The sequence below is a fragment of the Carcharodon carcharias genome, chromosome 20 (genome assembly GCF_017639515.1).
Source record: "Carcharodon carcharias isolate sCarCar2 chromosome 20, sCarCar2.pri, whole genome shotgun sequence".
Taxonomy (NCBI): Eukaryota; Metazoa; Chordata; class Chondrichthyes; order Lamniformes; family Lamnidae; genus Carcharodon; species Carcharodon carcharias.
In genome coordinates, this window is record NC_054486.1 from 89,134,405 (window position 1) to 89,156,112 (window position 21,708).

Below are 21,708 nucleotides of genomic sequence, written 5' to 3' on the forward strand. Positions count from 1 at the left end.
CTTAAATGAGTTGAACCCAGAATTATAGCCAGGTTTGGAGGTTGTCAAGTCAGGTACTTGTGAAAAGAACACCACCAAGCCCAAGCTGGGGCGAGGGTACAAGAGAAGGAAATCTAAGCCAAATTACTCGGCGATGACAAGTGCAGCACTCAAAGACCCCATCTCCCATAAAATACAGAACTGTTGGGCTATTGGGATATACTTCAACTTCAAGCATAAAATTAAAACGTGTCAGATCAGAAAAAATCAAAACCAAGCACTATAAACAAAAAACACACTGCAAGAGTTACATCAAGGTATTTTTATTGGTTGGAGGAAAACCAGTTTAAAAAAAAGTGATTGGAAGATCTATATCTTCATCGTTGAGCATCAGTATGCTATGTTTGCATTAGAAAATCAAAGTTGGAAATCCAGAAATAGGCCAGATTTAAAACATAGAATTGAAAAGAAATGACAAGCATTAAGTTGTTAATGTGAACAAAGGAATTACCAATTCCATCTTGTGAACCGAGTTCCTGTAACAAAGAAGTACCACCCCATTGTTTTGCTGAATTTCATTCTCAGTAGACACTTCAGATAGTTGCATTACATATCTGACCAGAAACATTTGGTTGAAATGCAGTTTTTTTTAAAAAGTTGGATTCCATTGGTCATAGCAGCATATGTTTTGCAAGTTATCAGTATTGGTTACAACATATCTAACCAGAAACATTTGGTTGAAATGCAGTTTTTTTTAAAGTTGGATTCCACTGGCCATAGCAGCATGTGTTTTGCAACAGTTATCAGTATTGGTTACAATATTGATAACAGAATATTACATTTTAGAATTTTTAAAAGAAGAAATAGTTATGCACTCTGTTAAGCTTAATTAAGTTACCCTCCACTGGGATATTTAACTGTACAATAGCAGAGAAACTTAATTGAATGTTGTTCATTTAAGACACATCAAAATTACAAATGCAGCAAATTGCTGATTTATCACATGCTTAGGATTTGTAGGAATGAATTTATTTGTAGTTAACTAGCCTGTACGTGAAAATTATCAAACTGAGCCAGTTCAAAGGTATGTGTTCCAATAGCTGCCCAGCCATTGTGTGGTTTGAGCACATGAACACCCTTCCACAGTGGATAGCCATTCAATAGTCCATATGCTACATTGTCCTGAAAGAGAATAAAATTAAAGGTGAATTACTGCCTTAAAATAGTTCTCTTCACAGCAACCTGATATAGTTGTTGATACAATTTTTGGTTCTTCATAAATATAGGTGATCATTTAAAATCAAATATTAAACATTTGTAAAGTGAGAGTAGAATCCCTCAAATACTTCAACTTTAAACTTAAAAACTATGATGATTTATTTCCTGCCAGAATAGCTCCAGATCTCTGTGTTTATATTCCATTTTCATTGAACTATTATGGCAGCATCTGCAAAATCTCCCAATGACAGTAAATATACAAATATCTCCAGAATGAAAGAAAAAAAAATGCTTAACTACTTTGACCAGATAGGAACATTGGGGGATTTGCAATATTATTAACTCCTTTAGATTTGGCTACAAGGTTTCTACCAGCAATTGCTTAAACCAGAAAAAAGTTTCTAGGATTGCCAATAGGAGAAAGTAAATCAGATTTAAAAAGCTTTCTTTTTAACCTTCTCTCTTCCCCTCTATGCAATTTATGAATCACCTTAAATTGTGCAAAGTTTAACTAAAAAGGTATCGTGGGTGATAGCAACCATGGAAACCCAAGCAAGATCTGGGGTGGGGGTAGCAATGCTACCACTTTGACCAAAGAATCCCCTCAACAACTATTAAACTTGGCTGCTTAGAAATGTAAAAGCCTTAAATGTTCTACATTGCAAATGTAGCTGTGGTTATTAGATTGTAATTTTCAGTTTATAAGCAGAGAAGCGGTTAGAGAACTTCTGTATTGAAAGTGATAAACTAGAATTTTAAAGTAGCTTAACAATGGTAAGTCACCTCAAAATACCAAACATATGGGCTTCGTGTTACTAAGATTCTGCAAATGCTTCAGGATAATTCTTAAAGATTGGAGAATTTGAAAAAAAAAAATCAGTATTCTGCTCATCAGCCAGAAATTTCCTGTGTTTAATTTTCCTTTGAAAGGCAAATAAAATTTGAAGTTGTGTATCTGAATTCCATAAAGAAACAAGCTTATTTAAAAAAAAATATAAACTATATCTCTCACCTTAACGCTAAGTGTGAGAGTATGCCATTTTCCTGCACGAGTACCCGACTGACCTGAAGCCAACACAATTTTACCAGCTGCAAGATAAAAGTCATTTATTAACTGCTGCAAGAATGAAGCAATTGCCAGATATTAGTCTGCAGACAGTTCTGAAACACAAGTTTTACTTTTGAAAATGTTTCTTGTTAACATTTCAATTAAATAATGCTCACAGAAAGGCCTTTCAATTTAGGATGAAGATTATTTGAATGAAAAGGGAAGTATGCCCATTTTTCTCTTCATTAAAGGTCAATGATACAATTGCATGTTTTACTTCCATGCTTTTGTTAGTGGATCATTACTAACGGAGGGGGTAATAAGGGCATTTTAATTTTGTTAAAGAGGAAAATCATTGCTTTAGGTCCATTGCCAGTCAGCAGCACTTAAAATGTAACAGTGCGACAACGTTTCTCAGTAGCTTAGAAATATCCTTTCGCCTCTTGAGTTCGGATCTAATCTAACTCAGATTGAGAAGCTAAATGCATGTAGTCCCAGATATTTTAAGAATTTTAAAATAAGTTGTGTGAATGAGAGGTCACCTAACCAGTTGAGTCCCTCGGTAAATGAAATTATAGGCCACAATAATGGCTGGTGGAGTAAATGGAAGCATTTCATTGATGTAAGTAGGTGGTGTGAAAAGTTGTGAAGGTTGTGTGAAAACATGTTGCTCAGGCATTGTATACAAACTTTTACTCTCTCAGAACCTGTATTATACCTGACCTGGGATTGTTTATTGAGGACAGAATATTTAAAAAAGTGCCAAAAGAAATTGCTTGATAAACATATCTTGGTACATATTTGTTCTTTAAATGCAATTCAACCTCGATCTGGGGAAACTCTCCATTTCAGCATACTACAGAGTACAGCATACTCTCCATTTCAGAATATGATCCTCAAAAGCCACACAAGATATTTCTCTATCATGTGATGTCTTATTTCTACAAAAGCCAGATCTTTTTTGAAGAAAATTGGAGGGCAAACAACTCAGACATAGAAGCATTGAAAGGCCTCTTCTACCCAAGATGAACTTTACAGCTGGACGCTGAAAACATTTTATAATATGAGCAAAATCATACTGTCTTCTGAAAACTATCATGGTTGGCAAAACTGTTTGATCTTATGTGGAGTCCTTATATGGAGATCTGGAGGTCAAGGAGGGCCTAAATTTAGAACCATTAATGCAATTATAGTCAAATATAGGTGGAATCACAGGAATTATTTTTCTCTTCAAGCCAGGCAATGTTCCTCAATGCCTCCTCATTTGTTCTTTTTATTCATTCATGGGATGTGGTTGTCGCTGGCTAGGCCAACATTTATTGCCCATCCCTAGTTGCCCTTGGTGGTGAGCCGCCTTCTTGAACCGCTGCAGTCCATGTGGTGTAGGCTCTGGGCATTTAAGAATCAATCACATTGTGGGTCTGGAGTCACATGTAGGCCAGACCAGGTAAGGACAGCAGGTTTCCTGTCTGATGACAGCTGACACAGAAAATCTATAAGTTGTTCAGGCGAGAATCTACATGGCTGCTAAAGCTTCGTACAACTCACATAGCTGCCCAGGCTGAATGATTAACAGTCTCACCAGGCAATGATATCTTACAAACTGAACCAAGTACAATGTTCCTTTATAAAGTTTCTCAGACAAGCTTCCTTTATTGATTTAGCGTTGCAGCATTTTTGAGAGCCTTTATTGAGTGTCCTGCGTTCATATTGTTAAGGAAGTTTGTTGATGTCAAATACCAAATTCCAATTTCATCTGCTGGTTTCACATTTGCAAGATTTTTAAAAGGTAGTTTCAACTGTTTAAAAACAAAGACACTGACTTAAGATGGCTACCACAGGTCACCTGACATTTGGGACTGCAAGCTGGCCAAGCTTCTGGAAGTTTCTCAAAGGTGGATTACAATGGACATGCCCAGATGACATCCTTGTGGAATGTTACACACACCTTTGTCAGGACTTACCCCAAAACAGCAAGGACCATAAGGCCTCAGACTTTGTCTCCAGGCAACAGGCTGCCAGGTAACAAAGGAAAATAAACAAAACTGATTACTGATATATTTAGAGATGAAAACTGATTATGCACAAGGGGAATGCGATGCTAAGGACCACTGTCTGCCTCTGTTGTATGTCAATGGTTCTGACCATGGAAGGCAGAAATTCCTCTGTTAACATGAATAGGCTGTTGATTAGTTTCCGTTGTGTAACAATGGCCAGTCATCACAAGACCAAAGATCTGATTTTTGAAAGTCTTTGATTACAAAAGCCCTGCTGGCTTTGGGCAGGCTGGAGAAGGAACACTTTAAGATAGCAAAAAAGCTGCTTGCCTCTCTCTCAACTAAAGTGAACCCTGCTAATATCATTCAATGGACAGCATACAGAGAAATTCTAAAGACGACTTCAAATTCCAAAGCAGTGATTCCAAGGGAGAAAAAACCAAGGATTAGTTTTATTTCTTTTATTTATTCACGGGATGCGGGTGTCACTGGCTAGGCCAGCATTTATTGCCCATCCCTATTTGCCCTTGAGAAGGTAGTGGTGAGAATTGCCTCAGCCACAAACAACAGTGAAGGATTCATAATCAGTGAACTCTTTATACCTTTCCCTTTTATTGTTGAATCCTAATTTAGCCAACGGTTAACCTCCTCTACTTTGTAATTTGTATGTTTGCATGCTTGTGTGTGTTGCAACAGTCAGGATGTTTTTACCTTTTTTAATACTTTAATATATCTTTACCTGGCTGGATTTTCCTGGCTGGAAAATATCTCGTTAGATTTTATTGTTGAAGTAATTGGTCAGGTGCTTAAGGTTGCAATTACCAACAGATAACAATGCCAATAATAAAGAAAATGATGAGATTGTTGTAGAATTACTTCCATGTTCCACACACAATTCTCATTCTAATGCAAATCATTTTTACTTTGATTTTGTAGAGGAACTGGACTCAGACATCATTGGTTTGTGCAAGATTGAATAATATCATTCTATCAAGTTCACTTTCTAGCAGCTCTAGCATTTATAATGATCACTGGAATAGACAGTTGGGAGATAAGTACAGATTATCTGATGTTAAAAAAGTAGAATTGGATGTCCTGAATTCAGCAGTTATCACTAACATCAAAAAAATCTTTAAATAAATGAATCGTCGACGTATGAGAAAAATAAAAATGCTCCCTGAAGCCAGAAAACATTGGTAACAGCTGTTTGAAAGTAAAGCAAGAGAATTAAAAGTAGACAAAAAGGACCATGTAGACATTAAAAAAAAACTAATTGGCATCAAACATTAATATACTACCTTTGCTTCAGATATGCTGCTGGACCTGCTTTGCATTGCTAGTATTTTCTGAGTTGTGATTTTAAATCTTTTTTTGGGAGCTGCAACTGATTATGGGAGAAAAAGGTGGCCAAGATGTCATAAATAAAAATGGTCTGAAATGTAATGGCAAACTGAGGTGAAAAAAATTACATTCTTTTCTGGTTACAGCAGGCACCACTAAAAATAAATCAGAATACTGCTTTCTTAGCCTTATGGATTATGGCCTATTCATTTATCGATGGAAAGTGTACAAACGGAAGCAATTTTCTTGATGAAGTAACGAGGAATATAAATAAGCCCAACTATATAAGAAGTTATAATGAAAAAAATGACTTACGGAGATCATTTGTAACTTTATATTTCCCATCTGCAAAGATCCAGAAGAATAAGCCTTCAGCATGTCGAATATCTTGACCTCCTTTGTTCACCCTTCCAGCAATAAACACACCTCCAGTGTTGGCTTTCTCAATGAATACGTCACAAATTATATTCAGATCTTTCCTAGAAAAAAAAGCTTGGAGTTAGCACATCAACTAAATAAACAAGGTCTCCGATTGCCACAACACTGCACTCGGTTTAAAGATGCATACTAGTCATGGTTGTATCAAAGGCACAAACTATTATTGTTATAGATTCTCTCTCAAGTACATCAGCATTTTAAAAAATCATTAATGCAATTCTGGCATCACTTCAAACATATGCAGCTTTATATAGCTGCATACATACATCTTAGTATTTTCAGTGCTTTTAAAAATAGTAATAAGCAGACCATAATTTTTTTTAAGCATCAGGCCAAAAATCAAGTTGTACATGCTGTGGTAGTTTATTGTGCTTATTTATTGGACTCTTTTCTCGTTATTCACAGGATATGCAGGGTTAAAATTGGTCACTATGGCTATTTCTGCAGGCTGCAGAGAATACATTGTCGTGAGCCCAAGTTCGCTCCTGTGGTTTGTTTAATAAGCTGTCTGTTGAGTGCAGAGTCATTAGTGTAACTTCGTCTATCAATGTCCCTGCTGGAAGACTGGGCAATGCTAATTTTCTGCAAACATAATTTGATGAAAGTCATTGAAACAGATCAAAGGGTCAATTCAATTACAAACACTCTGTGGGACAATTTACAGTACCAATTTGACAGCAATATTTAAGTAATACAGTTTTTAATCCTGCAAATGGCTGACTACCTAAATGCAGTTTTGAGAAATATTTTCATTCTGATGTATATATTGGATGAATTACAGGCAGAAAGCAGTCAGTCTGAGGCCTTTAGGGATTAAAATCTAATCACATTCATTCCAATAAACCAGAGGACAGTTAAGAAATTGTCTGTTTGATTTTTATGCCCTGCTACATTTAACTTGATTTAGGGCAGGTAAAAGAACATAGATCATAAGGGATCGGAGGCTGGTTTACGTGAATGACCAATTAAGGAACCCAAGGAAATAACGAGTGCATGAATCCAAATACATAAATGATCAAATGTTTAAAAAATAATTCCCAGTATTTAAATCACAGGTTTCAAATACTGCCTCCCATTACATTGGATTTGAGTGTGCAAACCCTTGGGGAGAAAAAGGTACAAATTATATCAACTAGTTATTCTTCTCTGCCCCATCCAGCCCTAAAATGATACTTGCTGTGCATGCTGCAAAAAGACAACACCATAATGTTCTTCTCTACCCGTATGTTATAACGGACATTCAAGGACCTCAATTTTTTTCATCCATCAAGTCTCTGAGATTTAATTTACTGAATAGGTGCAGTGTACTGCAAGTAAAAGCACATATTATCCTCCAATACTACTGTAATTCAATTTTACTACAATCACTTAACTGAGGTTTATCTGACAGATGGTATCCTCAAATCACGTAATTCATGATAGGTCATAAGTGGTTATTTTATAATTGATTGAAAAGCAATGGCATTTACCACAAATACTGAAAACGTGTCAGAGATGTAAATCAACTTTACTGTCCGTAGAAGCTTTATCAATGGAAAATAAATTTGAACCTACAAATATTTAAAAATTAAGTTTTAACATCGAGGCCACTTTTTTTGCTCACCCTTTCTTCCCAATTTTTTAACCCACTTTTTTTCTATTTAACCTATGCCTTTTCTCTTAGGCAAACATTTCTTAAGCTTTCTTTGATACATTTAAAAATTGGTTTGTAACTAAAAGCTGCTTCTTAAATGCATTACCTTTTAAAATAAACTAATTGATAAAATTGTCAAGATCGATATCGTGGCAAGTGGTTGATAAATAAGTAAAATCTCTGACCCTTCATTGCATCAGGGCAAGTCACCTCACTGAGACAGTGTAAGGCTTAAAGATTTTGTACAGTAATTGGAGTGCAACGAAAAGTTTAAGTGTCAATAAAATGAGGCCTTACCAATTGTAGTCACCAATAATACTAATTGTTTGGTCAGCATCACTTGCCCAAGTTATAGGTCGCTCTGTTATGACCTGGCGCAAGGTAAACACATGGTCACCAGGGTCTTTGTAGTTTACGAAGTATTCAAACACTCCAGTCTGGTCAGCAAAATTAGGTGCTTCACTGAATGGTGGAATTGCTATATCACAGGTAATTTGAACACAAGAGTAGGTTTATTTTTGAAACACCATCCATATCAACCTTCAGCATTCCTAAACCATACCAACTTAAACCAATTGAAAATTGATATTATAATTACTTGAAAGAAATAAAACAAAAAGCACAAAACACTGGCCTATGTTCTGTAGCATCTCATATAGGCTTAGGAAGTTAAACTGTTAAATATATTAGACCACTAGTCACACAAACAAATTTTGTTAAACTTTTCACTATCACCAACTTGTTAACATTAATTTCTGTGGCAAGTCCAGTCTCCATGTTTAAAAACAATTTACTGAGTTCAGCCTCCTAGTTCCTCATGCTTTTCTCAGTTGGATTGATAAAACCAGGTATTCATTTTAATAAAATTATAGTGGGATAAACTGCATGGGGAGGTGTAAACATAATGGGTTAAATTTTGCAATGGTTTCCATACGTGCAGAATCATGAAGCAATAGGTTACTTACTGTTATTACTTAAAAAAATAGCAATAGGCAATTTTCTATTTGCATTATCTATTCAAATAAACTGTTTCAACCTACTTATATATGTGAACCTATAGTAAAAATTCTATTTCATTTATATATGGTTAAAAAAAATTCTTCCAAGATATCACACTGCAACATAAATAGTTACTTGCTGCTGTAAGTAAGTTTCTGATCCATTGTGACAATTTAGTAAGCCTAAATCTCAATAAACATTGTAAAGCTGGATGCAAACACTTCTGAGCATTTAACCCCAATGGAAATGAAATGTTAGGATGCTGAATTCTACAAGCTGATGAAAAAAATAAAGGGCTTGATTGCCTATTCATCATTAACTGCATTTTAACAAGATTTGTGAATTAGGCAACTGGACAAGTTTGGCACTAGATTTAATATTTAGCAGTCTTACAAAATTAATTTGAAGTAGGTGAAAAGTCAGACACCAGTGCTTTAATATGGCTGGATTTTACAGGGGACAAACTTAATTTCTCTGTTCTTGACCACAGGGATCGCGATTTGCAATTAGCCCATCCGTGGTCCCATTGAGGCAGGCAGCATTTAAACTTTGTGCTGCTTCCTCATTTCGCTGATATCAGTCTGCAACCCAGCACTAAATGTACTGCTGGCGAGCTGCACATTCAACAGGATACTCAGCAGTGTGTGTGGCTGACATGCATTTTAGTCAGTCTGCACCTCTTGAAGGCACCCTCCTCCATGCTCACTCCTCTGAGAGGGTCCATGTATGCCTGGTGGCAAGAGCTACGCCCTCATGATAGTGAGGATGTGGAGGATGCAGCAGATTATGATGACCTTGGACACGCAATCTGATTCATACTAGAGCCCTAAGCAGTCAGGGCAGAAGAACAGTTGCTTCAGTGCTCTGATAGTCTGCTGCACAATATTGCTTCTGCCTGCATGACTCCCATTATAGGCACATTGTCCTTGTGTGGTTGGAAGCCAGAAAGAAATCATCCCTTATATGTAGAGACGGTAATCCTTGTTTCCAAGCAGATAGCCTCTGGTTTGTTGTGGTGGCCCAAAGAAGGTGGGATTGGCGGTCTGTCCCAGAATGTAAGCATTATGGCTGCTGCCAGGTTCGCAGATATTTATTAACAAGAATGATCTGGGCGTGGTTGCACAACAACAGTAAGTTGATGGAGTGGTAGCTCTTGTGGTTCCTCTGTCTCTCCCCAGTTACATGCGGGGCCTGCAAAGTGTGTGTAGTCGGTTTCCTGAAAAGTTGGAAATTTTGCTATCCTGGCAAAGCCACATGCTTGCTCATTCTGTTTCTCTTGGATAAGACAGATGATGAAACCCTCTCTCCTGGCATTCACAGCTCCATGATGCTGCAATGAACAGCAAGTTAAGAAATGTCGGTTGCCTCTCCCAACTAGAAGGATTCACTTCCATAGAAGTTAATAACCACGGTGACATTGATGGCCACTATATGAGGCTGTATGGCTTGTTGACAGAGGTGTCACAACTTAGTAACTACCTTCTTGCTGAATCATAAGCACCTCAAACATTGTTCCCAGCTGAGATGAAGGTAGTGTTATGAACAATGTATAATTTTAAGTTATATATATATATTTGTGTGTAAAGAAATATAACAATGTTTTCAGTTTCATTTAGGTTTTATGAACCTTGGTGCCTAGGAGTCTGGATAGATTTGTCACTAAAAGGTCGGGTTTTTTGGCCTTGTTTGTATATAAACATGTTTAATGAGTCTCAACCCCCTGAAGTGAAAAAGAGATATCTTAAAAGGGGTTGAAAGCTCAGTGATTCTGCAGGCTTTACTGTTGCCTTGCGACAGAGATCCAGTGACAGACACAGAAAAGATGGGAATTAAAAAGGGGGGAGTTCAAAGTGTGTGTCAGAGAGGAAGACATGGATTCTGAGAAGAAAACTGAAAGGGTAATGGGACAGTAGTTAACTGAATTATTGGTTATGGGACTCAGTAAAGTGATCAGTTTAATGGAAGTGCTGCTGGAAGACAGTTTAGGTAACTTATTTGTTTGCTCTGCAGTTGAAGAAAGAGTTAGTTGAAGAAAGTTTAGAGTGCAGTTTCTGGGAATCTTCGGGAGAGAAATTAGTTGGGTGAGAAGCATCAAGTGAATGCTCAGGAATTCACTGGAAGAAAATGATTTACAACTGTGCCAACCCCAAGCAAGATGCCTTTGTGTTAAGCTAGTGGTAACTTTTCACTGGTTTGTGTGTCAGTAAAGATATTGCTGGGGTAAAAGAATAGGGGGAATTTGAATCGTCTCCTTGTGTTTGTATTGAGATCTTTCCAACTTTTTGTCTAGTGTAATATAGTTCACTGTTCTTGTTTTAATAAATAGTTCAGTAACTTTGCTCCACAGTTCCTTAAAAAAAAAGTCAGGATCTATTAAGCCAGGTTTCATTCTGGGATCTGACTTGTCCAGTATTAACAGCAGCTAGAATGGTAACAGTAGGAGCAATGCTTCCTGAAGGTTCTTGGTGGGTGGGGCCTTCTGCAAGAACCCTCCTCCTTCACTGTGCGCACAGCTTCCTCTCTCTGCAGCCTGTGCTTCTTGTCCCTGTCATGCTGCAGTCTAAGAGCAACTACAACTATAGCTCCTATAACTCTCGCAGCCTTTCTGTTGCCAGGGCAGGAAACTCCTCTGAAACCCCTTTGAGAAAGCAGCAAAACTCCCTTCAAAATACAGGTCACCAATATGCCTCCAAGAACTCATTGTAGTAATTCTATAAACTTGCAAAAGAAAGTCAAAAGCATCTCACCTACAAGTAGGATAACTGACCCTTGAACTAATGCTATTGGATTTCTCATGCAGCTGACACATGTTTAGCTGGGAGTGATTGAAAGGAGTTAACTGGACCACCATGATCCAAATTGGCAGAACGTGCACCAAATCAGGTAAAGAGACTGTCTGACATGACAATCTCCATACACTACATGCTTTCGGCACCAATCCGAGCATCCTCACACACATGGTATGCTGCACAGGCTTCTGGTGTCAAGAAGCAGTGGTATACCTGCGATTTTCATCTCCTCTGGCTTCTACAGCACTGGCTCCAGTGAATTTTGCAGCCTTTGCTCTAAACTTTGGCAAAGAGAGAGAGAAACCCATGCCAAGAACAAAGACCCTTCAGCTGGGGAAGAAAATAAATGTTCACAACTGTATTGATCGTGCAACTTTATGTGGAATGCTGGAAGTGTGTGTATTTAGTATCAGGTTTCCTTAGAACTACCAAAATATATGTTTCACTCTTAAAGTGTGCAGAGTACAAAATACTTTAAATGTTGTGGTAATTGTACTTATCTCACTATACCCAAGTTGGGCACATGCAACAATTTATGCTTGTTTAAAATCTTATTTAATGCTCACTTACCAACATTAAAATCATCTTTATACTGTTTGGGAAATGACTTAGAGGCTGGGGGCTTAGGAAAACTGCCTCGATTTCCTGTACTGATGGTGGTTATAGTGCATATTTCATCCAACTTTAATTGCAGTGAAAATGATCCATTGACTAGCTGTAGGATTAGAATAATCAATTTTAAAATCAAGAATTTCCCCAATTTGCAGCAAGTCTATAAAAAAAAAGCAGGATTCAGAGGCTCAACTTTTCACTTGTCCCAGATTCTAGAAGGTAGACTGCTGAATATTTAGCAAAATAAAATCCAATGAAAGCCAGCAAATTTTTTTAAAACATATGAAAGAACAAAGTTCACAATGAATTTTTATCCATTTCATAATGTACCTCAAAACATAATATAATGAAACATGCGCTCTGTTAATGAGCAAAATTAATTTTACTGATGAGAAAAATCTCTCAAATGACTTGGTGCTAACCTTAAGGAGAGCTCTCTCTCAATGTATTTAGCTTCCACTGAAGATCGTTGGAGACTGAGCTGCGGTTCAATTAGAAATGAGGCTCAAGATTTGACCTTTAATCTCCCAGCAGTTCCCTGGCCTGGGAATTAGTCAGTCAAGATGCCAATGAAGTCTTCTCAAACCTTTAAATGTAGACTACTAGCAGTCACCCAACACTGGACTCGAGTGAAAGAGGCCATTGCAACAGAATGCTGGAAAAAATGTTTCAAGCTTTTGTGGTATGAGTGACACACCAACTAAAAAGACACTTTGGGTAGAATTTTCCGTTTGGCATGCAGCCAACATGCTCGAGCGTAAAGTGGCGTGTGATGACGTTGGGTGAGTGTCCTGATGTTATTGTGCACTCACACCATATTTCGGTCTGCGCGCGGGTGCCAGAGCTGAACCCACCATTAATTAAGAGGCCAATTAAGGCCATTAAAATTGATGCCGATTTTTAGTTGCCCGTGCAATTTCGTACTTGTCACATGGGCAAAACGACCAGCTGACAATTTCAAAATCCTCATCCATGGGCGGAATTAAAAAAAGTGTCAGCAGCATTGCCAGTGTGAGTAGTGAGGAGTTTGGTAGATAATTTGCTTCTGGTGACTTACTGATATATGGCAACTTCATCTCCTTTTGGGGCTTCATTGTTAGCTTTCCCAGGCATCATTTCAGGACTCATTGGTGTCTCCAAGGATCCCGGAGAATTCAGACAGCCTTCTGTTACCCTGGTAATGGGGATGGATTGTGGTCTCCGCTGGTGTCATCTCCCCTGAGAAGGAAGAGAAGGGCAGAAGGGAGGGGAGGCCAAGTGTGCCTAAGCAGCTTCCAGGGGAGCGACCTGTGGGAGGAGAGTGCAGGCACAAGTGGCGCAGGGCCAGCTGGCAGTCCAAGGTGTTAGCAGCCGCAGAAGATGCCACTATCCTGCTGCCAAGGTTTACCAGCGGCGATGCACCTTGGACATATTGAGGTGGCTGCAATGCTGAAGGAGGCTCCACCTCTCAAGGGAGACAGTGTTGTCCATTTTTCAGATGATTAGGCCTGAGATCACCTCTGGTTGTGTGGGTAGGCACCCCATGCCAGTGGCTCTGAAGGTCACAGTGGCTCTCAACTTCTAGGCATCTGGCTCTTTCCAGGGGGATCAGTGGGGGATCTTTGTGGAGTCTCCCAGTCAGCTGTTCATAGTTGCATCAGGTGACAGAAGCAGGTATTGACTTTCATTTATTTCCATATGGATGAGGCCAGCCAGGCTGAGCTAGCTAGAGGCTTTGCAACAATTGCCTTCATAAACAGGAAAGGATTCCACTCCATGAACGCGCAGATAGTGTGTGACCATAGGGTGCATATTCTGCAAGTCTGTGCAGCTTCCATGACACTTACATCCTTAGACACTCCCAGGTGCTGAGGCTCTTCAGTGCTCCAGACCGACTGGATGGATGGTTGCAGGGTGACAAGAGCTATCCCTTGAACAAGAGCATAGCAACGGAATAACAGGAGCCATGCCTCCACAAGGGTGGTGATGGAGAGAACTGTAGGTCTTCTGAAGATTGCTTCCGATGTCTGGACCGTTTGGGGGAGCACCACAACACCCCCCAGAGCAGGTGTCACTGATCATGGTCGCATGCTGCACTCTCCACAATCTTGCACTGGCAAGGGGGAGACCTAATGGAGGAAGAGGATGTTGACGCAGCTTTACAGATGACAAATCCAGTAGTGAGTCAGAAAAAGAGCATGGTGAGGAGAATGCTGAGGACTTGGAGGCAGACCTCTGTAACCTCCAGGGAGGCAGGGACACCAGAGAGACCTTAATCCAACACTCCTTCAGCTAGGCTGCCAAATAAGTGCTACCACCTCATGCCAGGGCTGCCACCTCCATCCCAGATGTCTGAAATGATCCTTTTTCTTTGACCCCAAAGTCTACTCTCTGCATATGTAATAAAGTTTCAAGCCACCCATGTTCAGCATTACATACTGGCTTACCTTGCACCACATTAAATAAAAAAGGTGAAGCATATTCAGGCCATTATGACAAAAGAAAATTCTCAGGTTGACAGTCAAAACAAATTAACAGAACCTTCTCTGATCTTCAATCCCAGACCAGTTAAAATATTCAAAACATTACACAACAGAAGATCATCAGTGACCAGTTCCTCTTGCGCTCATGGTGCCTTAAGCTTATGTTTGCAAGTGCCAAGTCTTGGTGCTCCCCCGTCACTGGCACCAGCATTGGAGACAGCCTGCTGACTTGTTGACCTTGGCAGTTGTCCTCTGGAAGGGAGCGGCCAGTTCCATGGCTAGCATCTCCCCAGTTGCCACCAGCCTCATCAGATGCATGGTCACTGGCAGATGGGCGGAGGAGCTGCTACTGTCACTACAGCAGCCTGAGAGGGTTCCGCAGAGACGACAGACAGCTCGTGCATCAATGTGAGATCACTTTGGGCGTCCCTGCTCATCATTGATGGACGGGCACCTAGCTGGGATACTGGGTGCCTCATCCATCTCCTACACAGACACTGACCACCTGAGGTCAGTGTGTGTGTGAAGGCTTGCAGGTCCAAGCACAACCCCAGGAACCCCCGATTATGTTCCTGGAGCTGCCTCTCCATGAGAGTTGCCACGCTTAATGAAGAAGGCAGTGCGCTCGGCCATGAGGGTCAACACGGTGCTGATGCTCCGCATGGACTCCTCTGTAACGGAGACCATGGCACGCATACCCTCATGGATCTCCGCTGGACATCCAGCGTCTGCCACCTAATGGACGACTCCAGAGGCTCATTATCTACCTTCGGCTCAGCATCATCCTGGTCTCCAACAGTGCTCCGACTGCCGGCGCCCTATGCACTCTCTGCCTGCACCTCAAGCGAGTGTGAAGTGCCCTCACCTCTGTGCACCAGGCAGACATTCTAGCTGAAGATCTGATGCCCACCAAGGTGCTGGTATCTGCGCTGGTGCCTGGTTCAGAGAGTGGGTGTAACGCAGGTGCATGTGGAGCCTAGCAGTTCTCTGGCAACAGGGGTGGGTCTTCGGGGTCCTGCGATTGGGTGCGTGGTGACAAACCTAAGGGAGAACAAAGACATGTCATTAGTTTAAGTCATCACACTGTCACCCTAATGAGACCATGGAGATCTGCATCATGGTGCCATTGTCTTTCAATGATCAATGGGGAATCCAGTTTTGAGGCTCCCTTCAATGATGAGACCACATAAGAATATTTGCACCATCTAAAGCTCTCACCTCTATGCACCGCAGTCTTACCTTAGTTTGACGCTCCAACCTCTCCGCGGCCGGTTGACCGAGGTGCGTGGTGCCTCTCCAGCACCAAAGCGTCCTGCTTGTATCTGGTTAGGATTAGGTGGTTAGTGGGGCTTCCATCGGTCCACGACCTTTCAGTGTTGTAATGGGCCGTCTTCTCCTAAAAGGACAGAGGAGCTTGGATTAGTCCACTCTCCAACTGCAGCGCCACTGCAGCCTGGCCAACCCCACCTGAGGAGCACCTTGCAAGGCACATCTGAGTTGAGGCCTTCGAGCCACAAGGCACTCAGTCCAAGCAACCAGAGTTCAACCCTTTGGCCAGCTCCAGCGTCATTGACAGTTGGCACTCAGACTCAAACACCCCTGAGCTCCATGGGGCAGGGGGACGGCCAGCCCTTAAGACTTCAACACACTGATCCATGCCAACACGGTACTCACCCTTCCTGAGCTCTGCGGGTCATTAAACCTCTTGCGGCACTGGATCCAGGTGTGCCGCACAACATCATGGCTGCTGATCAGCACCGCCACCTCCTCCCAAGCTCTTTTTGTATGGTGTGGTGGTCTCCTGCTTCCATCCCTGGGGACAAGGGTGTCCCCTCCTGGCAGCCACCTCCTCCTCCAGGAGGACCACAAGGCACTCATCAGAAAACTGGGCCCCCTCCCCACTCCTGTGCCCACCCGACATGCCCTCCCCCCGGCGTCTGCAGCCGCATTTGAATCCATAATTTTTAATCTCCTGCTGACAATGCCGAAGATGTCTTTGCTGCTGGCAGTCTTCCAGAGCCTGATTGCCGGTTTTAAACCGGCCTGTTGGGTCACCATTGGGCCTGGCGGCTGACAGGCCCTGACCCCGCCTTCCTTACTATTCCTTAATTAGCCCACCAGTGTGAAATCGTGATCGGGGGCCGATCGTGGGTGGCGGCCCGTTTCCCGGACTGCACCCGCACGGAGAACTCAAAATCCTGCCCTTTGACTGAATCTAATTTATGAAGGATACGAAACTTCAGTTATGTGAAGTAGGGAAGATTAAACAGATAATTAGAGGCATTCTAAACTATGATGGAGTTGGATAGAGTAAATAAGTAGCATTTGTTTCCACTGGTGGGTGAACTAATAACTAGCTTACCAGAGGTGACTTACATTTCTAATAATTCAGAAACAAACAAAGGATAGGTGAGAAGTCAAGTAATTCTTTGCACAACTCTGAAAAGGTAGCAAAAATAGACCTGGGAGGTGGTGGTCCGGTCATTACTCAGTTAATAGGAGTGAGAAAGGGAATAGGGGCATCAGTAATAATTTGATAGCTTGAATCAGTAAATTCTTGAGAAACCCTAACAGATTCAAAAGTGTAATGAGGGCCATAAATGATGATGTACTGGTTCAAATTCACCTTACGCATTCCTAATCTTTTTAGCATAAAATATCATGCTGCAAAATCAGAATTTAAAAGTCTAGTAGTAACTATTCAAGAAGATCAAAGACATGAATTACCTTGATTTCAGACAGCTGGGTAAAAAAATTTGACGAATTCTTGACAAAGTCAAATTTTGAATGCCATATTTTCAAAGTTTCAATGCGCTTCTGAAGAAACAGTTACACATATGTTTAAATATAAATGTAAAGATTAATAACCTCACACAGAAACACCGCAGGGGAAAAAAAGACATTTTTAAACCTACGAATACAGGATCTCTCAATGCTGTTACCACAATCCCAGCAAAACTATCTTAAAACAAATGTTCCAATGCAAATCCAATAAGCGATATGAGTTTAGTCATTCCTTAGCTATGCCCATTTGCCTTCCTAATTGCTTGGTGCACCTGCATGCTAATTTCTGCACTCCTTGTACGAGCGCACCCAAGTCTCTTTGAACATCAACACTTAAAAGTTTTACACCTTTTAACAAATATTCCGCTCTTCTATTCTTACAACCAAAGTGAATAACTTCTCTATTCTTCATGTGCCATCCTGTTGTCCACTCATTTAACCTACCTATTTCTTTTACAGCCTCTCGGAGTCTGTCCCACAGCTTCCCTTCCCACCTAGCTTGGTATCAACAGCAAACTTCAATAAATTACTTTGTCTCTTCATCCTAGTCATTAACATTGATTGTTAATGGCTGAGGGCCCAGCACTGACTCTTGCAGCATTCCACTATTCACTGTCAGCCGACTTGAAAAAGCCCCATTTATACCCACTCTGTACTTGCTGTTTACCAATCCTCTAGACATGCTAATATGTTACTCCCAACTCCATGAGCCCTTATTTTGCCTATTAACCTTTTGTGAGGCACCTGATCAAATGCCTTTTAGAAATCCAGGGTGTACGGCATCTATTTGCTCCCCTCCATTTACCCTTCTAGTTACATCCTCAAAAAACTCTAATAAATTTGTCAGGTAGGACTTCTCTTTAGTAAAACATGTTGACTTGTTCTAATCATACTATGCTTTTCTATAACTAGGGGGTTACTGTTTAAAAATATGGGGTCGCTCATTTAAGACAGATATGAGGAGAAATTTTTTTCACTCAGAGGATCGCGAGTCTTTGGAACTCTTTTCCTCAAAAGGCAGTGGGAGAAGATTCCTTCAATATTTTTAAGGCAGTGGTAGATGGATTCTTGATTAACAAATGGGTGAAAGGTTATTGGGGGTAGATGGGAATATGAAAATGAGATTACAATCAGATCAGCCATGATCTTATTGAATGGTGGAGCAGGCTTGAGGGGCCTACTCCTGCTCCTAATTCGTATGTTCATATGTTTTAAGTGCATTGTTAAGACTTCCTTACTAATAGATTCCAGCATTTTCCCAATAACGGATGTTAGACGACCTGGCCTATAGTTCAATAGATTAGAATACTTTTCAGTAACATTTGTGACTGTGACAGCAGAGGGGAAAAAGTAATGGTTAACATTGACACATATAAGCAGTGAGAGAGGGGTCTCAATAGACTATTGGCACAAGTATATTGAATTAGAGTATTGCTCTATACTCCAACTCACATTAGATGTCACTTTCTCACAATAAAGATTTTCTACATCTCAGTTATGACTATTATTATTGGTAATGACAAAGTAACTATAAAATAATTTCCACTCTCTCCTTTACCTACACAAAACCAAAAACATGCAGTGATTAACTATTCATACTTACAAATGACCCTTGCAACTTAAAAGTCACATTTTGCTGAAAGACATCGAAAGGTGGTAGTGGTGGCCGGATACATATTGAATGATCATGGGTCTAAATTTAGAAAAGACAGCTTTAAGAATGTTAATATGTACCAATTACATAAATGAGACAATCTGCAATGCAATGGCAGTGGAATTTCTGAAAATTTACTGAAATCAAGGAATCTAAATGCAGATTTCTGAAGTGATCTCTATTATAAACTCAGTTACTTAATTGTACATTATTAACAACACAGAAACAGGTCATTCAACCCAACAATTCTCTGCGTGCAGTCCAACATGTCCATGCCAATGTTTATGCTCCACCTGAGCATCCTCCCACCCTCCTTCATCTAACCTCAAAGTATCCTTCTGTTTCCTTCTCCCTCATGTTTTTATTTAGCCTCTCCTTAAAAGCATCTATGCTAGTTACCTCAACCACTCCTTGTGGCTCAGTTCCACATTCTAACCATTGTCTGGGTAAATAAACTTCTCCCAAATTCCCTATTGGTTTTATTAATGATTATCTTACATTTACGGCCTTAAGTTCTGATCTCCTCCGCAAGGGGAAGCATCTTGTCTACATCCACCCAAGGGAACCTTTTAGTAGTCTAACATCCACATATCTAACATCCTCAGCCTTCTCTTTTCTGCAGAGAAGAGTGCTAACCTGTTCAGTATTTCCTGGTAAGCATAACCTTTCAGTTCTGGTATTATCCTAGTTAATCATTTTTGTACCTTTCTCAGGGCCCCTAAAGCCTTTTTGTAATATGGAGATCAGATCTGTTCAGAATACTGTGACTATGATCGAACCAAGTTTTGCAGAAGCTTAATTTTTCTCTGCTTTTCAATTCAATCCCTCTAGAAGTTATCAACAATGTTTTGTTTGCATTTTTAATGTGTTTATTAATCTGTGACACCACCTCCAGTGATGTGTGCATCTGTACCTCCAGATTGTTCTGCTTCTCTACCCCATTTAAACACTTATTAGTCAAAGAATATGTGGTCTCCTTATTTTTTCCAAAATTTTAAATGAAAATCAAACCACCTCAATTAGGCATGTTAAACTGTGATCAAACATACTAAATGAAATAGACAGTCAGGTTCCAATTCATTTCAAACTGTAGAAAATGGATTCTGATTTTAAAGTAGCACCCTGATAAATGTTTACAATTTCTACAATGCAAAATTTCTGTTTCCAATAGCAGGTCCTCTCAAGTCTTGACACCATCTAAACTTTACAAACTATTTCAACTATTCACATAAATATGTCTATATCTGCTGTTGTCTCCTCGTTACCCTTCAGACATTAACATTGCCACCACTTGCTAGTGCGTAGAATGAGAAGTGGACTCACCATAAGAAATTTAAAATACAAATCTCAGTTTGAAAAAAGTAAAATGTAATCTTGAATATACCCTAGTCAAAAATTACAGCTCAGATTTAAATACCCGTTCGCTTGAAGTGATTTTGTATCGTGGTACAAGAAAAAGTTTGGAGACAAGGTTTACATAAATAATTTTTAAACAAGTAAAGGTAAAAAGTAGAATCATCCTCTTAGATATTCTAAAGGAAAGTTTAAAGCAAACGCTATCCGAGAAGAAAATCTTAATACTTGCTCATGCCACTCTTGTATCATTGGATAGACACAAATACAGTTAATGAGCAGCTTCATAGAATCAGCAATGTTTTGACTCCAGATGCTGATCAGCAGCTATTAGTTGCTAATGAATTTCAAAATGGCTCAGTACATTCAGCAGTATTGCTCTGTCAATTCTCTGTGTGGAGGAAAACAACCAGAAATAGGAAAAGTGGAGCGAAAGGAGATGTGCAATTATGGGCCAGAGCAATGAATATGTAAAGATTCATACAAGAATACACAGTCTGAGACCAGAAAACAGTATGCTATGTAACATGATGAAATGTAGATACCATAGTTTCTATGACAATGGTGATGTTTCCCTTCCCATCAGTAAGGGCCACATAACTGCCACCCTTCTGCAAGTGACCAACAGTCTTCAGATAATGCCATCCTGGCTGAGTGAACTGTGTGGTGTGTGCTGCAAAAGACAAAAATTAGTTTAGATAGCACTTCACACACTCAGTCCTGTTTCTTCAAGCTAACCAGGAAATTCAGAATGAACATGCTTAATTCTGACAATGCAATGAGTCACTTTTGAAATCCTGTGTTTAGTACATGGAATTTAGCTACTCATTGTCAAAATAAGTTGTTCCTCTCTATAAACGGTGCGAAGGAATAATATAATAGATTGAACAGCTAACACATGGTTCATGCCAACAATAGAAGCGTAGATGTGACTAATGACATTAGTCAGGGATTTGTTCTGGGGTGTCAGATTTTCACTACGTTTATAAATGACTTGGCTGAATGGGGAGAGCCACTTATCAATGCTTGCTGATGACACAAAGTTAGGTAGCACAGTGACTAACACAGATGTGAGCAGAAAGTTACAAAGTCAGACTGATAGACTGAATAAGTGGGCGTATCCGTGGCAGGCAGATTTCAGCATGGAGAAGTTTTGGCCTATCGAAGGTTGATGAGGGCATACAGTTGATGTAGTGTACGTGAACCTCCAAAAGGTGTTTGATATGGTGCTGCGTAACAGGCTTGAGAATAAAGTTACAGCTCATGCAATAAAAGGGACAGTAGCAACATATATACAGAATTGATTGTGTGGCAGGAAACAGTAGTGGTTAATAGATAAAAACAAAAAAACTGCGGATGCTGGAAATCCAAAACAGAAACAGAATTACCTGGAAAAACTCA

At 40.0% G+C, this 21,708-nt stretch overlaps 1 protein-coding gene across 2 annotated transcripts in view; it reads right to left on the bottom strand.

Moving 5' to 3' along the window:
* Window positions 1-286: 286 nt before the first annotated feature.
* The window catches only part of galcb (galactosylceramidase b), a 72,690-nt gene continuing 51,268 nt past the window's right edge, over window positions 287-21,708 (bottom strand). For both annotated transcript variants that reach the window (XM_041214982.1, XM_041214983.1), the window contains exons 10-17: window positions 20,853-20,980; window positions 18,904-18,993; window positions 17,244-17,333; window positions 12,013-12,157; window positions 7,952-8,132; window positions 5,899-6,062; window positions 2,210-2,286; window positions 287-1,161 (exon numbers count right to left, since the gene is read on the bottom strand). In XM_041214982.1, coding sequence (XP_041070916.1) covers window positions 1,018-1,161; window positions 2,210-2,286; window positions 5,899-6,062; window positions 7,952-8,132; window positions 12,013-12,157; window positions 17,244-17,333; window positions 18,904-18,993; window positions 20,853-20,980 — 1,019 coding nt within the window. In that variant the 3' untranslated portion in view covers window positions 287-1,017. The remainder of the gene's footprint in view (window positions 1,162-2,209; window positions 2,287-5,898; window positions 6,063-7,951; window positions 8,133-12,012; window positions 12,158-17,243; window positions 17,334-18,903; window positions 18,994-20,852; window positions 20,981-21,708) is intronic.